The following is a 26,212-nucleotide window of genomic DNA, read 5'->3' on the forward strand; positions in this document are numbered from 1 at the left end:
CGCTTGGCTCAGAAAGTGCTCTTAATGAACAAGCCATCTCTCCAGTTCATTAAAATTTTATTTGACAGGCAGCTGATTTTCTGGGCCGTGCTCAAGTGAAGTGACTGGATTGTGTGTGATTCTGTGCTGCATACTGTGAGGATCTTTCACAGTGTTGTATGTGGCCAAGAAGTTTCAACGAGGTAGATGATAGAAGCTGAAACTAACAGAAGGCAAATTTTTGTCTCATGTGTTTCTGCCACTTACAAGGTCAGTGATCTGTCACTTAGAGATTACCATTTGTGTTCTCAGTTTAATCACCTAGAGAATGAAAACAGTAACTCTTGTCTGTGTGCTGCGCTCACTCATTCACTTGCTGAATGAATGATGGAAAGGTGCAGCTCTGTTGCTGGAATTACAGTGGCACACAGGCACAGTTCCTGTTCTCATGGATTTGTCCACGAGCACCAAAACCAGCCCTGATTGGTTAGCTGCAGATGCCTTCTACAATGTGATTGTTTGTATTAGTTACTTTTCTGTTGTTGTGATGAAAATACCATGACCAAAATCATTGTGTAGAAGGAAGAGTTTATTTTGGCTTACATTTCCCAAGGGAGAGTCCATAATATCAGAGGAGGCATGGTGGCGGTTATTTAGAGTAAGAAGCTGAGAGATCACATCTTCATCCACATGCAGGAAGCAGAGAGAGTGAACTGAAAGTAGGTGAGACCAAAAACTAAAAGCCCATTCCTAGGAACACACTTCCTCCAGCAAGGCTCCACCTCCTACAGTTACACACACACACACACACACACACACACACACACACACACAGTGCCACTAACTGGGAACCAAGTGTTCTCAAACATGAGTCTGTGAAGAGCATTTCTCTTTCAAACCACCGCAGTGTTCTTGGATCAGTCAGCCCGTCTCCCTGAAGTGTTCAGATTCTCTTTTGTCAGTAGGGCAAAGACTCAATAGAAAATGAAAACCAGCATAAGTGCTAGTTGCTTCTGTCAGAGATGTTAATTTCTTAGATGCACTGAGTGCTCATTCACTAAACATTTGTAGAATGAATAAAGAATAGTGATGGGATTTGGAGATTCAAGGCGAGGAAGTACGTCTTTCCAGAAATGTTAAATAGATTTTAAGAACAGGAGGGACCCAGCCATGGTGTCAAATGCTAATAATCTCAGCCCCAGGGAGGCTGAGTCAAGGGGATATGGCCAGCCTGGGCTACATAGCAGGACCCTGTCTACACTATGTCTAGCATCCATAAGAAAGTGGGATGAGCCTGGCTGGAAGTTTTAAACCGCAATCTTAGATGCCGATTTTAGAGTGTGCGAGACTCAGTACTGCATTTCCAAGTGTTCGGAGAAGATAATGGCATTAGAAGACATCAAGCACAGTGCAAGATAATCAGTGTCACTCATTTGATGACCTTCTACACTTAACGGCCGAGGTAATCTCTTGAATTTCATTGAGCAATAAAAGGAGAGCTTCATTCCTGAGGTAAGATTTCTGTTTTGTGCAAAATGAGAACTTAGTTTTTTCCTTTAAAGAAGTTTTGTTTAGTGGTAACAACTTGAGTGACAGCTTAGCTTACGTGACAGCTCAGGCCGCAGGAGGATGCTGTGCTGTCTGGAATCTTTTACTGTTGTGAAGGCCTTGGACCGTGACCCTTGCTGTGACACTCGTTTGGACAAGCCCTGTGTGGCGGCGACAGTGAGCCTGCATTGCAGTTCCTCAGCAGGTGTCCTTCTCCCTTCTCTTCTCCAGGCAAACATGCAGAGGACATATTTGGTGAGTTGTTTAATGAGGCTAACAACTTCTACATCAGAGCAAATTCTCTTCAAGACAGAATTGATCGCCTTGCTGTCAAAGTCACCCAGCTGGACTCCACAGTGGAGGAGGGTAGGTAATTGCGTGAAGCAGATGTCAACAGGACAGTAGTAATTAACTACTTCCATGTGAGCTCTGCTTTCTCCCTTTGGGCAGCACGCTGCCGTTTATCTTGTCTCTTCCTGGAAGAATGGGAAGGGAATGCCCCAGAACAGTGGCTTAATTAGTGACTTTAAAAAATTAGAGTCCCGTCTCATCTACTTCATATGTCATGCTCTTGTTTTAAAAGTTGCAGATGTTACATTTGAATTCAATAGTAATAAATAATCTTAGGACAGTCTCATTTTAATTGAGTTTTGAAGTTTTATTTACAGATTAAAAATAAAACTTTAATAGCTATTTGGTCTGTTCAGGTAAGGAATTGGTAGTATCTTTTAAAGATTTATTTTATTTTTAAAATTATGTGACTTTCTGTGTGTCTGTGTGGGGGGTGAGTGCAGGTACCTGTGGAGAAGAGGGCATTGAAAGCCCTGGAGCTGGAGTTACAGGGAGTTGTGAACCACCCAGTGTGGACCCTAAGAACTAAACTCAGGTCCCCTGCAAAAGCACTAAGTGCCATCTCTCGGGCCTCAGTTTCTTTTTCTTAATTACATTGACTTTGTAAATGTGTGTCCCAGATGAGTTTTAGATAGTCTTTCTTGTGTATTGTTATTGGTTCTTAGAATCAAATGCTTATGATAAACTCTACACTGGAGAAGATGAACAGGTTAAATGATACGGAGTTTCAGGGAATAGGTCCTATCTTTAAACTCCTTTCCCAGGCACAGTTTTACTATATTGTTTGCACTGGCAATATTAGTATTGCAGAGACCTTTTCCTAAAAGCTGAGGAATCTAGGTCCCTTCTCTGGGCTGTCACTTTATTGGTGATGTCACACAGCATACGTGAATTACAGTTATGATGATCCAGTGGGAGGGCAGATGGGGCCAGCCTGGACACCTAAAAGAGTTGCCATGGTCAGATGAGTTAAAAACAATGTAAAAGTTGTGGGAAAAAAAAACAAACCGCAAGACGGCTCACTTACCCAATCAGCTGAGTGCTTACTTAGCTCAACTTTGTTTCCTAGATCAGGGTACTTATTGTGTGGGTCATAGGTGGAAAAGCTTCGTGGTCTCTCTCTCCATCAATGTGAGAGATGCTCCCATTTGTGTATGTTCTGTGCAGGCATTTCACCGAAACTGGGACTAATGATTTCTCCTAAGATACCCAGATCTGTGCACATGCCTGCTGTACTCAGCTGTTTACCGTGTGGTGACTGAGAGGTGCCTACTTAAACAGCAACAAATGATTCCCTGGTCCAGTGACATATTTCTGTTATTACAAAAGACAGCAGAACTGTAATTGACCTCACGTCATAGAGAAAACTTGTCTTTTAGAGGAAGGAAAGGTTTTAAAGGAGCAACAAACACCATCATTTCAGGAGCCAGAGCAACGACTCAGTGGTTAAGAGCCCTTGATGCTCTTGCAGAGGACCCAGAATCAGTTCCCAGCAAACCACATTGGATGGCTCACAACTGCCTATAATTCAAGTTCCGGGGGATCCAGTGCCCTCTTCTGGCCTCTGCTGGCACTGCACACCACTCAGGCACATACACATACAATAAATCTCTTTTAAAAAGCCAATATTGGGCCATTCTGGGAGATGTTTATGATTCTGAGTCAAACGATGGCTCTTACTTCTAAACAGAAAATCCTTTTGTGTAACTCAGCCTGGGGGATTTTTCTCTCCATAGTCTCACTACAGGATATCAACATGAAGAAAGCATTCAAAAGCTCTACCATCCAGGACCAGCAGGTGGTTTCCAAAAACAGCATTCCCAACCCTGTGGCTGACATTTACAACCAGAGTGACAAGCCTCCACCTCTGAACATTCTCACACCGTACAGGTACGGCTCCCTCACGCTTCCCCACAGCCTCTACAGTGGAGGTGGATAGATGCCTGGGCAGAGGCAAAATGTGCTGGTGTGCTGGGTGGGACCACCTTTGAGGGCTCTGTGGGTGGCAAAAGAACATTTTGAAAACAGTTAACGGCAGCGGCATCGTACCCAATGAAATGAGCCGTTGCTACAGAACTGCTGGAGTTCGTAATTAGAAGATGCATACCAGGGGAAGTGTGAGTTCTGGCTTTCGCACTCAGACATGGCTGTCTTCAGCAGAAGTGGCACTTTGTGCTGCATCCCAGGTGTGGGTACGCCATTCCTTATGTTCACAGTGAGCTGGAGAGAGACGGCACGGTTCATTTATACCATGGTAAAATCCTCATCCCAGCCCTTCAGCACCGCACAGACATCTGCCGTTCTGTTGTTGCTGTGGTGGTTGGGCATGTCGGGGGACAGACTCCAAGAGAAAGGATAGAAAAGCAGCATTCACAGGAAGAGGCTGCCTGCACGTGCTCTGTGAGGCCCTGGGTGCCCCTCCGTCACTGTGGGGCTTTCTTCTCACACCTCCTATCTTCGCCTTTGGATCTTCCTTTCTCATTCTTACTGCCCCCTCGTCCTCCGTGGTGGGCCTTGCCCCTCTGCCCATCTTTCCTCCCTCTGTGGCTCTCACCTCACCAGCGCCTGCTGGGCACGGCAGTGGGAGCCGAGTGTCTGATAGTCATGGAGAAGCCTGTGTGTTCTTTGTCTGTGGTTGCCATCCTGACATTCCTACTGCCGGGCCATTTGGCCCTCCTCAGAAGAGCCCAGGCTCTTGGTCTGGTTTGGAGCAAGCCTCCATGATGGGGTAATTAGGATTGTCACCTTTTCTTTCTGCTGGACAGAGAGATTCTCTCAGACAAATGGACATGCACTCTGGAAACTGACAGGAGATAGGCAGCATGCCTCGGCTTCAGTGGGACAAGTGTGCTTTCCTAGAATTTAGAGCACACACATTTAAAACGTTTTATTTTTGATTATGTATCTGTCTGTGTGTACGGGCCCAAGAGTGCAGCGCCCTCAGAGGCTGGAAGAGGAAGGGGGAGTTACAGGCAGTTGTGGGCCACCTGACATGGGTGCTGAGATCTGAGCTCAGGTCCTCTGGAAGAGAAGTTGGAGCTTTTAGCTGCTGAGCCATATCCTAGCCCCTGAGTAGTGCTGTTGATTCCTATTACAACCTTGAATTCGTAGTGGCTACATTATTACTGGTTACATGATAAGGGGGTAATCTACATAATGACTTGAAATATTATTTAGACTATAGTAATCATAGCAGTACTTGAAACTAACATAGCCACAGGGAATGAAGTTTCTTGAAAATGCATTGTGTTTCTGTCACATATATCACAAGTCCACATACCACAAGCACTTTGCCTTCTTTCCCATATGGTGCTGAATAAACCTGAACTGACCAAAGGGGACAGAGCACTTACTAGTTTTAATATAACTATATTTAAGTTACCAGGAGAGGTTAGTACACACTGAGCATCCAGCTGCCTCTATATGTAGCTTACTGTTGGAATAAACCAAATAGTTCCTTAAATACATGAGCTATTGAAACTGGATATTTGTGAGTTGGGGGGAATTTTCACAGAAAATTTACACCTAGTTAGCTCTCAAGTTTTTAAGATTGTAGAGTTATTTGCTTTTGTGTATGTTTCCATGTTTTTCCAAATAGGGAAGTTTAGCATGTAATACATAAGGTGGTCAGGATTCCTCTTGTAGTGTTAGGATCCAAAGAGTTAAATTTGATGTCAGCCTCCCAACGAAGGCCACTACACTAATGATCTTTCTCGCCCTGACTTGGAATGCATTGGTCCACAGAGATGATAAGAAGGACGGGCTGAAGTTCTACACGGATCCCTCTTACTTCTTTGACCTCTGGAAAGAAAAGATGCTGCAGGACACAGAAGACAAGAGGAAGGAGAAACGACGCCAGAAGGTGCGTGCCTCGGGGGTGCACTCATCAGTGTGCACTCATCAGTGTGCACTCATCAGTGTGCACTCATCAGTGTGCACTCATCAGTGTGCACACGGGCCCTCTGCTCAGGGAGTTGAGGTGTTACCTCTAGGGCTCAGGTCTTCTCGGGGTACCCTCTTCTCACATGACAGTCCTGACACTTTATTTTTTTTTTTTATAGTTTTACTCTTTTTTTTAATTTTATTTTACAATACAATTCAGTTCTACATATCAGCCATGGATTCCCTTGTTCTCCCCCTTCCCGCCCCCCTCCCCTTCTCCTTCCCCCCAGCCCACCCCCCATTCCCACCTCCTCCAGGGCAAAGCCTCCCCCGAGGACTGAGATCAACCTGGTAGACTCAGTCCAGGCAGGTCCAGTCCCCTCCTCCCAAGCCGAGCCAAGCGACCCTGCATAAGCCCCAGGTTTCAAACAGCCAACTCATGCACTGAGCACAGGACCCAGTCCCACTGCCTGGATGCCTCCCAAACAGATCAAGCCAATCAACTGTCTCACCCACTCAGAGGTCCTGATCCAGTTGGGGCCAGTTGGGGGCCCCTCAGCCATTGCCAAACACCCTAATTGTCATGCTAGAAACCCCATCCAATGACTGAGGGATCTGGATGCAGAGATCCACGGCTAGGCCCCGGGTGGAGCTCCGGGAGTCCAATTATCAAGAAAGAGGAGGGTTTATGTGAGGGAGAATTGTTGAGACCAAGGTTGGATAAAGCACAGGGACAAATAGCCAAACGAATGGAAACGCATGAACTGTGAGTCCTGATACTTGAAAACAGCAAGGCTATGTTTAAGTCAATACGACAGGGTTTGTTCTACAGCATTTGTGTGCCTTTAACAAAAGAAGTCTTCAGTTTGGTGTCTGACGTGTTTCATAGCTCCTGTTCCTCTGCTCCCTCAGTTTCAGAGAGCAGTCAGAGTTCCTCTCAGACACTGGGGTGCTTTCTCTTCCTCACACTTAGGCTGCTGGGGTGCCACCTCACTGTGACTGAGAACTTGGTGAGGTGTTGGCGAGAGACTGGGAAGCATGAGTGGTCTGTGCTTTCAGAGGTGTTTCCTAGAAATGATCCTCCCTTTGAGGAGGGCGGAGGTAGAAAGCAAGAGGAATACAAGTCGGCATGTCAGAAACAGCTGCCCTGCATACCGTCTGGGAAGGACAAGGTGACTCATTCAGGTTCAGGAGCTTCCACTTTGAAACTTACCCCTTGGGGCCGAGAGGTTAGATCTACCCCATTGAGAGGAGTGATTTTTATATATAAACTGTATTCAGAAATTAACCCCCCAGGCCATGCTTTTAATCCCAACATGAGGGGGCAGAAGCAGGCAGATCTCTATAAGTTCAAGACCAGCCTGGTCTACCTAACAGATTCTGGGCCAACCAGGGCTACATAGTGAGACGTTGTCGCAAAAGAAAAAGCACCAAACACAAACCAGAAACACAAGAACAAACAACAATAATATAATATTGTGGGCGGTGGTGGCACAAGCTTTAATCCCAGCACTCGGGAGGCAGAAGAAGGCAAGTCTCTGTGAGTTCGAGGCTAGCCTGGTCTACAGAGCTCGTTCCAGGACAGCCAGGGCTACACAGAGAAAGCCTGTCTTGAAAAAACAAACAAATACTAGGCCACATTGGAACACTAGCACTCTGTGGGATAGTCTTGAGGTTTGAGGCACTTAAATGTATTGGCCTAATTGGAGTGAGAGTTGAAGATGAATAAGAACATGAGGTTTGGACATAGGATTTCAGAACGGGCCAGGTGTAGCTCAGCAACGGAGCACCTGATCGTATGTGTAGGTCTTGGCTCCACTTCTCAGTAGCGACAAAAGAAGGAAGAGAAGAGAGGAGGCAGAGGGGGTAGAGAGGAGACAGAGGGGATAGAGAGGAGACAGGGGATAGAGAGGAGTCAGAGGGGATAGAGAGGAGTCAGAGGGGATAGAGAGGAGTCAGGGGATAGAGAGGAGACAGAGGGGATAGAGAGGAAGAGGGCCCAGATTCTGGGACAGGGTTTCTAAGATGTGGGTTCAATTACACTCTCTTCTTACATCCATACTGTACACAGATGTAACTGGGGAATCTGGGAGGAACTGCTGAGTTTCACAAAGAATTCAAGCAAAGAAGTCATGGAAGAAAGAAATATATTGAAAGGCGTTTTTCTCTAACACACCATGCCTTTCATTGTAAAGGGCAAAACCCAGGACTTTTAAGAGTGCCTTCCATGGACACTTCCCGCCCTTCCAAAAGGCCCTCCCTTCTTAGAATCCTTTTCAGGAGAGGATTCCCCTTCCGAAAGTTTTATGTATTTATCTGTTTGTTTATTTGTTTAATATGGATAGATGTTTTGCCTTGTATATATATTGTATATCACTTGAGTGCCTGGTGCCTGCAGAGGCCAGAAGAGGGCGTCAGATTCCCTGAAACTCGAGTTACAGATGGTTGTGAGTCACCATGTGGGTGCTGGGAATGGAATCTAGGTCCTCTGGAAGAGCAGCCCATGTTCCTAACCACTGATCCATCTCTCCAGTCCTCAGTATTTACTTTCCTGGCCAATAACCTCTTCAAAAAAATTCTTTTTGTTGTTGCTGGCCTATATTCATTGTATTCATACTGGTTTCATAAGGATAGTGTGTGTGTGTGTGTGTGTGTGTGTGTGTGTGTGTGTGTGTGTAAATGTATGTATGTAAAAGAATCTATGTTTAATAAAAGAGAAAAAATAAATAAAATCTAGGGTCCATAAATGAGGGAATACGTGATATTTGTCTTTTGGATTCAGACTTCATTCACTTAGTATCAGAAGTTCCCGTTGATCCATTTTCCCTCCTTCTTTGGAGCTGAATTCAGTTCATTGTGCGTGTGTCTGACATGGTTTTTCTCCACTCCTCTGTTGGCAGGCAACAATTAGCTGTTGTGAGCAACAATGCAGTAAAGCTTGGGGAGGAACCAACTCTTCAATAAGTTGACTTAGAGTCTTTTGAGCAAATCCCCGCAGTGGGAGAGCTGGTCAGGTTTGGGTTTTAGGGGACCTCTATATTGCTTCCCTAGATGTGGGATTAATTTCCATCCGTGCCCAGAAAGTGTTTCCGGGTCCCTTCTCTCTCGGTCCTCACAGGAAGTGCTTTTCTTAGTGAGTGCTGAGACATGCTGGGTGTGGCTATGTTTCCTAAGAAGGTACTTGCAAGGCTCCTTCCTGTACTCTGTGAATTTGCATATCCTTGCGGGCCTGGGGGAGAGCATTTTTTCATGTGTTACATGGGGTCTTACTCCTCAGTGTGCAGATGTTGAACCATCCCCACACCTCCAGAATGAAACCAATTTGATCGTGGTGAATGATCTTTTTGATGTTCCATTTGCAAGCATTTCACTGAAAATGTTTGTGTCTCTGATAACGGAATTGGCCTCTAATTCTCCTTTTTGTTGCTATTTTATCTTAATCCTGTTTTTGTATCTGGGTGGTGCTGGCTCTGTACGGAACATTTGGTGGGATTTCTCCCTTTCTAGTCTAGGAAACAGCATGAGAAGCATCCCCGTTAGCTCTGTGACTGCCTCACAGAAGTCAGCAATGACTCCAGCAGGCACCTGGGCTTTTTAAGAGATTTTTTTTTTCTTTTTTATTACCGCTTCAACATTGCTTTTTTTTAGAGGTTTAAGTAGTTTTTATCTTCTTTGCTCAATTTTGGTATGTCATAGGCACCTAGAAACGCACCCATTTCTTTCATGTTTGCAAGCTTACTCTAAAGCAGTTCTTCAGTTACGGCCCAGTGAGCTTCTGAATTTTGTGTTGTCTGTTCCTGAATTTCCCTTTTCATCTCTAATTCTGTTCATTTCGGTCTTTGTTTGGATTCTTTCTGTTGGTTTGACTCAGCGTCGATCTTATTTATCTTTTCAAATAACTGACCCTTTCATTGATTTTTTTTTTAAATTTCATTTCTTTCTCCTCTGATGTCTGTTATTTCTGTTCACTTGCTGATGGGGTTTTTCTTGTTCTTATTTTTCTAAGTCTCTGAGGCACATTGTTAAGTTTGTATTTCCAATCTCTTGTATTTTCAAGACGTGGGCACTTCCCAGCTCTAGGGCTGCTTCCATCCATCATGGATTCCTTTTGTTTATATTCTTTATCATGGAAGTGTTTCTTCTTCAATGATAACTGACAGTTTTGCTGGATTAACAGAATTCTGGGTTAGCAGAATTAGAGCATGCATGAGGTAGGGGTCAGTAAGGACAGACGCTGGTGCGATGGATGGGCTTCACGAGTCCAGGGGTTTCCTTGGAAGAAGTGTGGAGGTGCACCCTAGGGCAGGAAACTGTGTTGCATAGTCTGGGGATGCATCAACGCAGGTTGATGTAGTTGAGCTAGGATTTATTACCTTTAATATTTAGCAATGATGGCCTGGTGTGTGTGTCTCTATCTTGTATACATGTTACTGGATAGAACTGAGGGATGAACCATTGTGAAGAAATAACACACTTATTCCCTGAATATGTCCACGCGTGCCTCTCGAGCAGGAAGGGTGATAGTTGTTACATGCCTTTCACACTGTGGCTCTTAATTAGCATGCAGATTGGCTTCCCATTGAAATTCCCTTCCCTCATTTTTCTTTTGGGTTTGAAAAGTACACAAACAATATGTCCTAGCTCTAGCACAACCAAGTGGCTTTGAGGGTAACAAAGGCACACTCTCTCTGTGAGGTCCTAGCGTGGCACAGCAGTCTTGTGAACATCTTTTCAGACTGTTAGGCCGTGTGTAAAGGCATTACACATACGGTGCAGCATTTTATGTATGTAAAATCATACCAGACAGGATTGTGCACACAGAAATTATTAGAGATGTGGGCTTTCTTCTGAATAGCATACAGTGTTCTGAAGTACAAATGCTCCATAAACTTCCTACGCATTACCATGTTGATGAATGGATGTTGATTGTAAATTGCACTCCTAAAGCACCACAGTTGGATTCCTATAGCAGTAGAGGTAGTTTTTAGGATAAATTCCTAGAAGTTGAATTGCTGTCAATGAGGAGAAAGCAAGGCAGGGTTTGGATGGTCCCTTGAAAGGCTGAAGACTTAGTTTATACCGCTAGCGGACCTCGCCAGCCTCCAGTATTGTTAGTTTGCTGAGTGTCCCATCTCATCTGCATCACGTCTGTTCATATCCTCACCTGCCATTCTATATCTTGTGTGCATTTTATGTCTTAGTTCCAGAGCTTCTAAACACTCTGAAAACAATCCAGTCTGTCCACCGCCTTCTTACTGTCCTAAGTTGCAGACGATGACACTTGGTATACGTATATACACATGTACATATTTAAATATATGAAATGTATGAATATATAATATGCATGTCTAATATAGAGTTGTTTATAAAATATATCACATTTTAAAATATAGATACATTGGTATTTTACCACATTCTATAGAGATGCTTGTTTATGTCAGCTTTCAGACTTTCAGACTTCCCCTTCTGGAGTATGAGCTCCATTAGGATAGAAACTCTGTGTGTGTGTGTGTGTGTGTGTGTGTGTGTGTGTGTGTGTGTGTGTGTGTGTTGCCATCTGTGTCAACAGTGCCTGAATCCTGAGCATGTTCCCTGGGACATGCCTGTGCTTGAGGCATGGTGTGTGGCTTTGATCATTCAGCCAGCATTCAATGAGAGTATGTTTCCTGTAACGGTAAAACAGTGTGATGAGGTCCATAAGGGAGAGTGGGGGGGGGGAGACACAACCTTTGTTAAGAAAGATTGTAAATGCTTGTGTAAGAAAAGGGACAGATGTGTAGATGCACAAAGAGGGTCTCACCTTGGAGGAGGGGCTTGCATGGGACCACATTGAGCATTGAATGTGCCTTATGACAAACAGGACTGGTGTAAGAATGGCTTTGTGTATGAACAGGTAAGTTTCTAGCTCTGTGTGTGTGTGTGTGTGTGTGTGTGTGTGTGTATGTGTGTGTGTGTATGTGTGGATATGCACGCACGCACACACACATTCAAAGTGTGTCAATGAGAGAAATGATTTTTATGAATGGATTTACCAGATGCTTCACATGGGCAATGCAGATCTAGGTGTGAGCGTGTTAAACAGGCCATAACCCTAGCAAGCAAGAGTCCTGTCCCGAAGGCGGAGGTAAGTGCTGTGGTGGGGGTGAGAGCCTTTTGTTTCTTTAGAGATCCACTTTATTCTGATGGACCTGGTGAGCCCGAGGCATTTGCTGTGTTAGCGTTTCCTTGCAGTCGGGTATGAGCAGGATGGGAATGCCTCTGTGTGCACCAGGCTTGTTTTCTGTGCGTTTCACTGCATCTAACCGGCTCTTTTCCTTCCCTTCTGTCTTGGCATGCTTGCTTTCTTTTCCTGGACATCAGGAGCAAAAACGTGTAGATGGCACCACCCGTGAGGTGAAAAAGGTTAGAAAAGCCAGGAACAGGCGCCAGGAGTGGAGTATGATGGCGTATGACAAGGAGCTTAGGCCCGACAACAGGTTGTCTCAGAGTGTGCACCACGGAGCATCCTCCGAGGGATCTCTGTCCCCAGATACTAGGTGTGTGCGTGTCATGGACCCCTCCCCATGTCTGAGCCCTGGTACTTTGGGTTTTTCTGTGCCCCACTGTGTCCTTAAAAATGACATCTGTATTTTGTTTTCAAAATACTGCTTTACGGCAGTGCTGTTTGAGGTTGGGTACTTTGCATGCTTTTCAATTGAAGTTTGCTCTGGGGTTAATCTGGAAGGTGGAGTTTTAATGTGGATCCTGAACTTGGGTGACTGTCAGTGACTCTAATTTTGCTTAGTTGTCCCTTACTGCTTGAATGTGAATGTTGAATTTCCTTCGCTCCTTGTCATGTAACTATGATCATGGGTGGTGCAGTAACCCAGGGAGACCTTGGTTTGAAGAAGACACAGACAACAGGGGCCTGATGTCTCACTCCACATAACTCATCTTCCATGCTCTCATTTCAGGAGGACTTCCTGCCGAGTTTTCTTTTCAAAGTTGACAGACCTGAGTAAGAATATTTCTTGCAGGTGCAAGCAGTGAAGTCATGAGGTCACAAGGAGACTTACCGGGTGCCTGACCAGCCTGTTTTCACTTTGATTTAATGTCTTGCTCTGTTTTATTGAATCATCATGATCCATTTGTGTGGACTTCCAGTCCTCAGCATTTACAAGTTAGAATTCAAGCTGGACGTACAGCTCAGTTGGAAGAGTGGTCGCCTGGCATGTGTGAAGCCTGGGTGTGAAGCCTGACGTTTCATAAGTCCAGCGTGGTGGCACATGCCTCTGATCCTAATGCTCAGAGGTGGAGCAGAATATCAGAAAATCAGGGTCATCCTGGGCTACATACTTGAGGCCATTCTGGGATACATGAGACTATCTTTAAAATAATAACAAACAAACAAAACGCCAAGAATTTATCCAAGAAAATGTCAAAAATAGCAAGAAATCAAGTATACACCTCGTACTTCTGGTTCTTTCTTCTTTTCACCTTTTAAACCTCAGAGTTGAGAGCAGTCTCCGCCTACCCAAGGAATAGGTGGGTGTTTGCTAGGAGACAAGTTTAGGGATTGCAGGGTGTTTGATTGCTTCCTGCCCAGGCCTATGAGCTCTGAAAAGGCACACCCCAGGTAATCTTTCTATACACCTGCTACCTTAAGCATTCAGAGAACTCTGGGAGCTCTGGGTTCTAGCCTCACAATTGAATTTTATTGCCGGTTATTGATATTACAGCTCTGCTCCTAACTAAGGTGAGAGATACAGGGACCCAAGTGTCCCCACTGGTGTCCATTTGTTGTTTTGACAAAAGCTTAGTTGGAATTTAAATTTTGTCACACAAAGTACATACCCATGTTCGCTCCATATGTGTGCTAATTTAGACATGTGCAGATGGAAAACCTTCGGATTTTTTTTAACCCCTCAGTGGAATGCTTCTCATCCTACCCTCTGAGATGAGCTTGTTCCACGCCTGGCATGATGCTGACGGCCACTGGAATCATTTGACACTTTGCTTGTGTGCTCACATGGCCTAGATAAGGTTTCATTCCTCTCAGCTTACAAAACCAGAGCTAGGTGGATCACTTCGTCAAAACTTGTTTTTTTCTCATACTCTTTCCCATGACTTACTCTTGGCATACATAACTAACCTACCATTAAACAGATCACAGTTCATCATTGGTCTTAGACAGAACTCCTTGAATTAGTTTGGAAAGTTTGTCTTGTTTTATTAAAACTGCAGCCTTTTCTCTTTTTAAGAAAATGTTTATTTTCTTTTCAGTTATTTGTATGTATTTGTACATGACATTGGGTGTGTGAGTGCAGTTCCTGCAGAGGCCAGAAGAGGGTGTCAGATCCCCTAGAATTGGTGTTACAGATGGTTTTTAATGGCTATGTGAGTGTGGAAATCAAACGTGGGTCCTCTGCAAGAGCAGCAAGTATATTTAACTACTGAGCCATCTACCACTCCAGCCCTAACTTTTTCTTATTATGAAACAAAACATACTTATAATCTGGATATTACAGAAAGAAATTAAAATTAAATACTCATCATGACATCATCCAGAGACACCATTTGCATTTTACGGTATCTGTCTTTAGTCTTTTTCTGTGCCTATGTGTGGGATTTTTATCTTTACAAAATTGGAATCATGCCGTACATTTCCCTTTGACTTTGACTTTTTTTATTGTTTTTTTTTTAAGGGAGTATGTTTGTTTGTTTGTTTGTTTTTTGACACAGGATCTCACTATGTAGCCCTGGGTGCCCTGGAATTCCAGATGTAAACTTCAAACTCACAGAGATCCATCTGTCTCTGCCTCCCAAGTACTGGGATTAAAGGCGTGTGCCGCCACACCTAGCTCTTTGACATCTTAAAAATATCGTATTTTTAAATATTGTTTGGTAAAAGCATGGTTTTTAGTGGTGCAGCCTCCTTCTCTCACATGTATATTAAAGATACCAAGGAAAGTTTAATTTCCAGTTTCATGGTGTGTGTACAAAGCAGTTGTATATATAAAGTGTTTTAGCTCACGCAGTCCAGGTGAACTAAACTCAAGTTCTGCCCTCTCCTTACAGATGCTAGGCATGGCTTGTCTCCAGCTGTGAGTTTCGGATGCGCAGTTGATGGAATGTTCTCTGTAGTCAGAAATCAGTACATCTCCACATGCAGCCTGCCTTAGTTTCTACCAACTAGTTCTGAGCCATGCTTCAGTGCTGTGGCTCTGCCTACCTGCCTCTGCAAACCCTGGGGATTGATGGGATTCTCCCACTAGGTGAACAGCCTCCTTCCTGCCTCTTTATCTTAACCCGCCAGTTCTCTCTGCTGCAACACACGGAGACTGACCATTGCAGATCACAGCCCCAGGATCACACCCCCTCATCACCACATCGGTGGAGTGCCTCATGGCAACTTCTGCCTGTCCACTCAGCCGGTGTCCTCTGAGCGCCCCCTCCCCCAGGGTGCTGGCAGCCCCCTGTAACCTGGCCCTTCGCACTTCCCTGATCACCCCCTGCTTCTCCTGTTCTCACCTTCCTGTTCTCACCTACCTCAGAGTCCAGTCCTGTGGAAATCAACTGTGTGGCACCTCAGTCTCTATCTGGTCACCTCCTTTGTCTTGGCTCCTTCTTGCTGTTTCTCAAATCTGTTTTCCAAGAATGGCATTCTCATTTGTACCACAGAACATGCTGTGTCCTGGCCTGTGTCTCACTGGAGACACTCCACGCTGTGCTGGGTGACTGTTTCCTTTAGAAAGTGACATGTCAGTGACCTAGTTACTTAGCAGAGTGTGAATGTTATCACCGACCCCATAGTTTTAGATCTGTTTATACTTTTGAAATGCACTGAACCTGAGTACAGGACAGATAGCCTCTGCCCCTAAAATATTAAACTCATTTGCTAGTGGTTGGAAGAGTGGACCAGACATCTTCACAAGCACACCATCATCTAGACCACAGCTCACACACAGGGGAGAGAAATAAGCTATTAATTCTCATGCTGTAGTTAGGAGACAGCGAGGAGGATAGATTCTTCTGACTTGGTCTGTGCTCTGGTCAGGGAAAGCTACTCACAGAGGTCCCAGAGACAGACGTGGGTTTGTGTCTCCATCCTGCTCCCTCTACATCCCCAGTGTGTGTTTACCTGTCTCCCTTCAGAGAGAGAAACACAAGCTGAACCCTAACAGGAACCAACAAGTATATGTGAGAAAAGTCAGAACGAGACGAGAAGAGTGGGAGAGGAGGAAAATGGGCATTGAATTCATGAGTGACGCAAGGAGGCTGGATCAGGCAGGGAGCGCGGAGGAGGACAGCAGTCCCAGAGGGTGCGTCGGTTTGCTGTCTTGGATCCCCAGCCCGAGGTCGAGCCCTGCTTCAGCGTCATGAAAGGCTGTGTAGCCCTACTCACTGTCCTGTAACTCAGGCGAGAGCGTGTGCCTCCTATTAACATGCTTGTGGCTGCTACACATGCCAGCTTACCCTCCTGCCAGGCTGTGCAGGATGCCTGTTGTCAGCCCCTTCCAAACTGCTCACTAACTAACTCAAGGTCTCCTTTCCTTTTAGAGCTCTGTTGTGGCGTCACGCTCACAGCCCAGGAGACCTGTCAGTGCTGCTTCTCCTTCCTTGGGTTTAATATATTTCTGCCATTTAAGACAAGTGCCGCTCACTATTGCACTCTGGACCCTACTTTCTCTTCTTGCCGTTAACGTGTATCCAGTTCGCCTGCCGTCTAATTATATGCTGCCAAATTTTATTGCCTCTGAAAGTTCTCTGTCAATCTGAGATATTGTTTCTCAAAGAAATGGGGTTTGACATATAGTATTGTCTTCATAAAGGAATACATGGAATGCTGTGGAAATGAGGCTCCGCTGGTCCCCACTTACTGGTCTGACTTATCAAAGCTTCAAATCTGAATCCATGTAACACTGGGGCTTGCTGCTGAAATAATTGTGCTGTGCTTGGAAGCTCTCTTGGGGCTGGACCTAGCTGATCATAAAAGAAATAAATGTCTCATCCTTGTCTACTGACAATGTTGTTATTCGTAGATATATATGCACCTACCTCTTAGGGGACATTTTTAAAACTTCAATTTTTCTCACCCCCTTCCCTCCGAAATCAGGTCTCACACATCCGACATCACCGATTACTCTTACCCTGCTACTCCCAGCCACTCTCTGCAGCCACAGCCCGTGACACCGTCCTGCACAGCGGGTGACGCGCCACTGCATGGCACCGCAAACCAAGGCGCTGAGCATGAGTTCCGACCCTCATCTGCCTCGGCAAGGCACATGGCCCTGAACAGACCTCAGCAGCCACCGCCGCCACCTCCTCCCCAGGCCCCAGAGGGGTCCCAGACTTCTACATCCGTGGCTCCAGCCGACTATGGGTAAGTTGCTAATCCTGTTTGTCATTGCTCTTGAATTTGTGTCTTGGCAGAATTTTATCCCATAGAATATAGACATGAATGAATGGGCAGAGTGTCGGTGTTGACAGAGTCTGTACCAAATAAAATAGTGGCGAAGCCTGCCTCTGGCCATTTCCTTTTGTAGCCACATCTCAGGTGAACAGCGTGTGTGTGTGCTCCCCTGGTCCCCTGCTCACATACTGACTCCAAGCCAAGGCGTCACTAAGGGTAAAATGCTTACTGGTGAACCTGTCCACACCCTCCTGTTTCTGAGGGAGTGCTGGTCATGGACCTCGAAAACATGTAGCATCACTCCTCACCATGCATCCTGTAACCCCTTTCTCGGCCTCTGGGCTCCTGGAGCATCATGCCCTACACCCTCTTGTTTTCTGATCTGTTGAATGCCTCCACTGTGTACAGACTCTTCCTGACCGTGCGTGAGTTCATTTGCGCCCCTCCCCTTTATTTTTTTAGGTTGTCTTTAGCTTTTTCAGACTTGGTCTTTAAAATGCTCCCTAGTGTCTGTACCCATGAAAGTTGAATATAACAATGTGTCTTCTCCATCCAAGTGCCAGCCTTGCTTTCTAATTGTACCCACGGCCTGAAAGAGGAGATCACATGGGTCTGGGTGTCCCCTATCCTTAGGCCTTGGCTAAGCTGGAATTACTAGAATGTGTTTTAAGGCTGCTATCTCAGATGCATGGAGAGCCTTTGGTTTTGAAAACCATTGCCCCATCTCTTGGGGTGTTTGACATGCTGCTGGGCTCTTAATGCTGAGGATTCTCACTGGACAGGGTCAGAGGAGGCAGCATCCTTCCAACCCCCTGTCTCCTCAGTCTCAGAGGCCTCATGAGATGAGGTAAGCAGCTACACAGCATCTTTGAGAACCCAGGATGGAAAGGGCACTAGCCTTTTTCTGCCATGTATGTACCCTAGCCATCCACAGAAGTCACCACGCTCTTCAAATGGTCGTGTTAGGTCATTTCAGTGGGTTCTTCATTGTCATGATGAATCATGTAAGACTGGAAGAAACTGACTCTCAGAGTGGACACATGTACCCTGCAGTGACTCTCTCCAGCTGGTGGTAGCATGCACTGTGTCCAAAAGGATCCTCTCTATAAGCTCTATTAGAACGAGGAAGATGTGACCCTCCCTGGTCACTTGAGTGACTGTACTTTATTGTTCCTTAGGATGCTTCCAGCACAGATAATTGAATACTACAACCCCTCAGGACCACCACCCCCTCCCCCTCCCCCCATGATTCCTTCAGCACAAACTGCCTTCGTCAGCCCTCTCCAGATCCCCGCGCACCCCCCATTCCCTGCCTCTGCTGGTTCCACGTACCCTGCCCCTTCTCACCAGCCCTCCACTGGGCTCCTGGCCACAGCACCTCCGCCTCCAGGCCCCCCACCTCCTCCACCTGGCCCTCCTGGTCCCTCTTCTCTTTCATCCTCTCCACTGCATGGTCCACCCGTGGCTGAGGGAAAGCGCCCGGAACCTGCACAGCCACCCATAAGTGATGCAAGAAGTGACCTCCTGGCTGCCATCCGGATGGGTGAGTGCACACCTCATGTCACAGTCTCCCTTTTGGAAGACACAGCTTGGGTTCAGTCAGCTGCACTGCCTCAAAAGATAACTGTACATTCTGTCATTTGTTACTTTGTTAATAAGTTGGGATTCTTTTACAGGTAGCGTGGAAACACATTATAATAAAAAGTTAAAAATTCAGGAAAGGTGTACTTGACAAGAAACCAGAAATTAGACATCACATGATAGATTAAGTAATAGGACCTTTCTCCACTTTGTACCACAAGAATAAAATGGAAGAAAGTAAGCAGCCAGCAATGGTTTCATTTTAAACAAAGCTAAGCTTACTCTGGACTGGTCAGAGAAGCTTGATGGGCCGAGCCAGTGGCTTCCAGCATTTATTCAGTAGCATCCAGATTGTGCCAGCAAAAGTCCTGCCCTCAGCACCGGCCCAACACAGGAGAGGCGTCATGTGCATCATGTACACTCAGTAGAGGGAGCCTGGCCCCTGGCCTGTTTGACTGCCCCAGAGCCTCCCAGGAAGACCTGTGTGCGGTATCGTTCATCCTTTAAGCCCAGGGTGGCCAGGGCAGCAGTAGGCTGTGGAGTATTCAGAGAGCTTCTTGAGCCTTAGGGAACCATGTGCCTCCTGATTAGAGTTTGTTTGTCTCCGCTGAAAAGAACTGAGAACAGTTGCTGGTCTGCAACATCCTTGACATAGATGCAGCTGCCTCTGCCTGAGCTCATTGAATCAGGCCAGTACACACACACACACACACACACACACACACACACACACACACACACACCCACCTCTGCCACTCAGAGATTCCTCAAGTCCCTTGAACATCATTGATAGACTTCAGTTTGTCAAGAGGTGAAGTCTGAAAGCCAGAATCCCTTAAGGGAGGTCAGCTTTCCAGTCATAGGAAGAGAGTATTAGATGTGCTTTTATACACCCGTGGCCAGTCTAGTGAGTCCGTAACCAGAGACTGCCATGTTCCAAAAGACCATCTCCGTTCTCTGCAGATGCAAAGCTTGTAAATATAGAAATCAAAGCACTGTTCAGGTTAAGGTTTACCAGAAATGGGAGCAAATGAGTCAGGATGGTTGGATCCTGAGTCAGGGAAAATGCCCCAGTAGATTGGCTTAGTGGTGGCATTTGAATAATATTTATAGGGGAAGTAGTAGCAGGGTTTATCTATGGTAACTTCTGGTTTTCAAGTTTCCTTCAGGAAAGAACATGTGAAGTATTTTAGTAATATAGGACCATCTATGTCCCATGTAACTCCTGAACAGTCCAGAGAAAAGTGCTGTGTGTGTGTGTGTGTGTGTGTGTGTGTGTGTGTGTGTCTGTCTGTCTGTCTGTCTCTGTCTCTGTCTCTGTCTATATGTTTGTGTGTGACAGATTGGGAAAGCTTGCTCCAACATTGTCAGGGCAAATAATATGGGAATATTTTTCTCCTGGTTTCATAGCTAGCTAATAAATCTGAAATTCTGTCAAAGAGAAAGGTTTAAAGTGGTCCAAGTCAAGTCCCCTGCATATTGTGTTACAACACAGCTGTGCAGAAGGTTGTGTTTTGTGTCCGTCCCTGCAGCAGACTTAGCGCACACATTCTTTCCACCTGCAGATGGCCACCACCTTGTATTTGTAAGCTCAGTAGAAACCTGTTTGGTTTCACTGGAAACGAGCAAAGAGACTGATTCTCTCCCCACTGTGTTTTCAGGAATCCAGTTGAAAAAGGTGCAGGAGCAGCGTGAGCAGGAAGCCAAGCGGGAGCCCGTCGGGAATGACGTGGCCACAATCTTGTCCAGACGCATCGCTGTGGAGTACAGCGACTCAGACGATGACTCTGAGTTTGACGAGAATGACTGGTCGGACTGAATCGCACAGGGCCGGGCGGCAGGTGGACAGCCAGGGCACCGTATGGAAGTGTGTTAGGAGCGCGTGTGATCTCTGCACCCACATAGTGGTATTACCCTGTAGCTTTAGTAACTTTTGTATTAACAGTGTGCTATTGCTTCTGCACATCCTTCTGGATCTGTTGAGTATTTACTGTGTAATACTTAAGTGCCACTAAACACAGCACTCCGTGCTGCACACCAGGAGACACGCTGTAACTAGTGCATAGTCCTGAAATAGCATCTCACTTCCCTCTCGGCCATGAGAGTCTCACTCTTGTCCATCCTGATTCGGCAGACTTGCCGTGTGTCCGTGGCGCTGCCCAGTGTCAGGTCTTTGCAGGATGAATGGCTGTGTGTCACAGTGATGTCTTCCAACCAGTAGGCGATACTGCTTTACCGTTTCTTTCCTTCGCAGGGTGGTTTCCAGATGGACTTGGTTCTGGAGGGAGAGGTTTAACAAGTCAGAATGAGACGTTTCTCCATTTGGACTCTTGGCCTGGTGGCCTTCGAGGGAGTGGGCTGCTCTGCTTTCCTTGTCTGCTCTGTTGCTTTTTGCTACCTTTGCACCACAGCAGAGGGCTCCCTTTGTAAGCAGGGGCCCCTCTGGGTACTCACGTGGAAAGGGCCCACTAGTGACTTTTGTACAGTGTTGCAAATGGAGCTCACTGTAGTGGCCAGCCCTGATAGTGTGGACACCAGTTAGCCAGGCCAGGCGCAAGCCGCCCGGAGTCTGCAGAGCTTACATGACAAAGCATCTGGTCCCCTCCTCCTCCACCCAGTGCAGATGAGACCTACACATTTCACTTCCTGGGATCCCTGCTCCTCTGTTCACCATGGAGAGAGCATAATTCAGCACCTCACCCCACTTGCTCAGAATCTTAGGAGCTTGGGTTTAGCTGAGAAATGCCGCCAGCTGTTCACAACCCACGGTGCTGTGGCTGGATTCACACTCAGTCTCTCAAACAGGGCCTTCACCTGAAGCACAGTACTCTTCTCTCATGTTGTTGGCACATTTTAATTTTAAAAAGTACCTCACAAGATAAACTGGATCCAGCCAGTTGCCATGGCAGAGAAGAACCCTGACTTCCCCTCTGCTCGCTGGTCCCTGGCCTAGGCAGGGGCTTAACTCCAGGAGGACAGTGTCTCCTTTGCCGTTCTGGAAGGACAGCCGCTCATTTAAATAAGTCACTGGGTGTCCCCATGCTTGGTTACATAGGACCTCACACACATGCTGGGCTCTAGGTGCACACTTCAAATGGACCACAGCCAATAGTATGGCTCACTTTTGATGAAAAGAAGAATCTAGATCTGGGGTGGAGTTGTGTCAGTCGATGTGGAATGTCAGTGAGGTAGTAACAAGTGATTTCTGCTCACGAGTTTGGGGACATCACCCAGCTGCCCATGTCACCCTCTGTGTGAGTGGACACCTGTCCACTTGGGAAGCTGTCCTTTAACCCCTGCCAGTAGTAGGTTCTAGTCACATGGAATCTGACACTGAAACCCATCTGCAGCCCCCCTTATGCCCTGCTTTGGCGTGCGTCCCAGTGCTGCCGGGTGGACTGGCATGCACTTGAGTGATCAGCCTGGAGCCTGTGCAGACGTGGCCGTTGCTGTGACTCACGATCATAGTGGTGATTTTAAGAAGCTTTTCTGTTTCGTTCTCATTTCTGTTTTTCTGGCACTGAGACCTACCGTGTTGACATTATCCTCACGACTGGGACATTTTGAGTCTTTTGTTATGTTGGCAGCAGTTTGTCTCTGTTGTTCCTCCTGTGTCCGTGTGCCCTGTGGAACTCCAGAACTCACGTTGGCTGCACTCCTTCATTTGGTAGGGTCCTTATGCTCTCAGGGTGGAGGAAATATGTAAAGCTACCAGCCATTGCCAGGATTTCTTTTACTGATACCATATCATAGTGATGTTAGTGGCACTTTATTCATAAATATTCATGAGCTTATCAGTTGTTGGTTGTCCTGTAGTTTCATCAACCAGTGAGTTTTAGTTTGTTTTTATAGCTAGTGAGAAGCTTTTGCCCAATGTATTATGTAAGCTTTAAAAGAATGGAAAATGACTAAATCCAATTTAGATCATTTTTAGAGTATCTTTTCAGCAAATTTGATTTAGTCTAAAATTTAAATCCAAAATGCTTCTAAATACAATACCTTACAAAAGAGAAAAAAGTAAAAGTTTAAATTTTTGATTTTCATTTTTTAAAAATATCTACTAAAACAAATGGAGAACAGAATTTCATAGCATATTTAATTTCTATAAGTTTCATGCTTAGATTACAGCTACAGATTTTAAGGCTGTTTAAAATTGTCCCCAGCTTTAGTCTTCTCTATGTATTTCAGCTGAGTATCTGACATATTTTTTCTCATTATATAGACTCAGGCGAATGGATAGATGGAGGTGTGGGTGGGGAGCGAGTGGGCAGATGGATGGATGGGTAGGTAGGTAGGTAGACGGATGATAGGTGGGTGGATGGATGGATCAGTGGATGGGTAAGTGGATGAGTGAATGGATGGATAGGTGGGCGGGTGGATTGGTGAGTGGGTGGATGAGTGGGTGGTAGATAGAGGAATCAATTGTAGATGATGCATGAATGGTTGGAGGTATGGATGGGTGGTAGATGGATGGATGCATGGCTGAGTGGTGGATGGAAGATGCCTGAGTCTGCACGTCACTGCACTGCTGAAGGGAATGAGTGCACAAACCATGAGCTTCGGTACTTAGATTTTATTCACCAAGATGCAGTTAGAAGATGGATGTTTTCATCCTCGTACATTTTTAACACATCAAAATTGTTATGAGCACAGGATGGGAAGGGTTATGAAAGCTTTGTAATATTTTAAGCAGAAATGTGTGATACATTTGAATCCCTTAAAGACTGCAAAGAGTGTATCAGCAAGACTAGCAAGGAGTTTTTTTGTTTTATGCAGGAGAGTATCTGTTATCTTGCAGTATTATCAATGCAGTTGTGAATTGAATCTAAAGTGGTATTAAAAAATGTCGAACAATTTTTAATCTGTTTGTATATCTTACTATAGATCACAAGTAACATCTAAATAAAATTACACGTGTAAGTCTACCTGGATCTGCTTATTTACGACAACACTATGTGTTCAACTCCTCAGGGAGAGAAGCTGAGCACATACAATATCTTTAGTTGACATTATCCTCAGGAAACAGCGGAAGATTCCCACCAAAAACTACATTAAATTTCCTTGTGACCACAGGTTCAATGTGAATTCTGCGAAGGCCATGGGGAAGCACTCGTGTGTGGGTAGATGTCTCTTCAGAAATGGTGACAACATGATCACTGGGGAAAGAGACCAGGACGGTGAGGGTCTTAGCTGCATTGAGTCTCCAAAATAATCATGAATAATCTGTGGCACTCATAGCATGTGAGGTATTTTTACTACTTACATCTTCTCAGGAGGATGCTTGCCCTCTTTCCCCCAAGGAAACTAGAGTAAAGCCACGTTGTTCAGTGTGACTTGGCTGGATACAGATGCAAGCTGGGGGTAGCATTTCATTTGTGAAACAGTGGAAATAAAGCGTAGGCTGGGTAGGTAGTTGTGAGAAACTGAATGTGTGCCTTCTTGGATGGCTGCTTTTGAGCACCAAGAGTGCCCTGTGTGCCTCCACTGTGAGTCTTCACACAGGACGCCTGGGACTTTGCAGAGCCTGGAGTAGTGCTTGACCTACCCAGAAGCCTCTGTCCTGTGCCCAGGCTCCTGGAGAGCGAGCAGCTTCTTGGTAATCGATGAAATGAGAGGCTGGGCTTCCCACCTTCTTTGTAAACAGAAAGTAAATGTAAACTGTCTCTAAAGACATGGCATGTTTAGTCTTTGATTGTGGGTGCTGCCCCAGGCATCTGCTGTGATTTTCCCATGGGCTTTCACTGGAAGCAGGATTTCAGTAGAGACTCCACCATCTTCCAGGGCAGAGCCCAGAAGCTAGCCCACCGCCTGGGGACAGAACCGAGATTCTAAACCAGGCCTTCTGCTCAGACCTGCTCTTGTGAACTTGCTGCTCAGGCCACACAGGGGGATGCTACTGGTAGCTCAAGACATTTGTCACTGGGCTGGGGCTACCTGGAGCCTCCGAGATGTGCTGCCACAATGAAGGTGTGAGTCTGCGGACCCAAATACCTCCCAAAGATGTCTGTCTTACAAAGTGAGTGACCATTCTGAGTCTTTTCATAGCAGCTTGCAGGCCAGATCCCGGGGCCAGTCTGCTCCCACACGTGTGCTTCTAGCCAATGGTTGAGTCTCTAGAGCTGTTGCTTGCACAGCTTGATTTCCCCTCCCCCAAGCTTCATTCTGGGTCACAGGCATTGGGGCAAACATGGCACACCAGTAGACAGACATCTGTCTGTCTGCCTTGATTAATAAAAATGTTTCCCATGGAGGAGTCATCCTGTGATAGCTATGCTGTGAAAACATCCTGCTTTCCTCCCTACAAAGGCAGGGGAAAAAAAACAAGGTGTTTGGGTTATAAGATCACTGGGCCTGGTCCCATCTGTGATAGTCCTGATTAAATAAGGTACCTGTCACCCTCTGTAGTAGTTTGAATGTAATTGGACCCCATAATCTCATAGGGAGTGGCACTATTAGGAGGTGTGGCATTGTTGGAGTAGGTGGGTATGGCCTCGTTGGAAGAAGTATGCCACTGTGGGGGTAGGCTTTGAGGTTTCCTGTGCTCAGGATACCTCCCAGTGTCTCAGTCTACTTCTGCCTGCATGCTACCATGCCCCTAGTCATGATGATAATGTACCAAACTTCTGAACTGTAAGCCAGTCCCAATTAAATGTTTTCCTTTATAAGAGTTGCGGTGGTCATGGTACCAGGGGTATTGTTGTGATAGACCTGACAATGCTTTTGTTTGGAGGAATTTGGGCTTTGGCACTTTGGGTTAGGAAAGCAATGGAATGCTTTAAGCACGCTTAATGGGCCATACTAGTAGGAGCATGGAAGACAGTGGTGCTAAGCATTATTTTAACTGCCGGGTGCTCACTCAAGGTTTCAGAGGAGAATTTTAATTTGTTGCCAGAGATCATTCTTGTTGATATTTTGGTGAAGAAAATGGCTGCATTTTGCCCTTGTCTGAAGAATCTGCCTGAGGCTAAAGTGAAGAGTTTTGGATTAATTCCATTGGCAAAGGAAATCTTAAAACAGCCTAGTATAGACTCTGTCCTGTGGTAACTAGTGTTCATGCTTATAAAGATTTATAATGAAAAGGAGCAAGCTGAGCAGGGTAAATTACAAAATGTAAATTTTGAAGAGAAAAAGAACACCTGGAAGTGGAATGGAGCTAAATAAGTCCTTTGTTCAAGGAGATAAAGAGATTAAGAAATGGAATAAAGGGAGTGGTGACCTCAGGGCAAGATCCCACCCAGCTAAGTTTCCAACTTGTGAAAAAGAACAAAAGAAAAACTTAGAGCTGGGTGTGGTGGGGCGTACTTGAATCTCAGCACTGGGAAGCCAGAGGCTGGCAGAACTCTGAGTTTGAGACCAACCTGGTCTACAGAGCAAGTTTTAGGACAGCCAAACTTAGGCAATGAAGGACAGAACACTGGTGAAGATATAATTGAATTAGGGAGCCATGTTCCAGCCCCAATAATCAGCAGAATTTGGCAG

General features: G+C 45.7%; 1 protein-coding gene across 1 annotated transcript in view; it reads left to right on the top strand.

Moving 5' to 3' along the window:
* Positions 1-23,658, top strand: part of Wasf3 (WASP family member 3) — a 94,668-nt gene extending 71,010 nt beyond the window's left edge. Inside the window, exons 4-10 of the mRNA XM_059249412.1 lie at positions 1,759-1,893; positions 3,615-3,768; positions 5,623-5,740; positions 12,121-12,296; positions 16,856-17,122; positions 18,331-18,695; positions 20,395-23,658. Coding sequence (XP_059105395.1) covers positions 1,759-1,893; positions 3,615-3,768; positions 5,623-5,740; positions 12,121-12,296; positions 16,856-17,122; positions 18,331-18,695; positions 20,395-20,552 — 1,373 coding nt within the window. The 3' untranslated portion in view covers positions 20,553-23,658. The remainder of the gene's footprint in view (positions 1-1,758; positions 1,894-3,614; positions 3,769-5,622; positions 5,741-12,120; positions 12,297-16,855; positions 17,123-18,330; positions 18,696-20,394) is intronic.
* Positions 23,659-26,212: the final 2,554 nt, after the last annotated feature.

Source organism: Peromyscus eremicus, chromosome 23 (genome assembly GCF_949786415.1).
Source record: "Peromyscus eremicus chromosome 23, PerEre_H2_v1, whole genome shotgun sequence".
Classification (NCBI taxonomy): Eukaryota; Metazoa; Chordata; class Mammalia; order Rodentia; family Cricetidae; genus Peromyscus; species Peromyscus eremicus.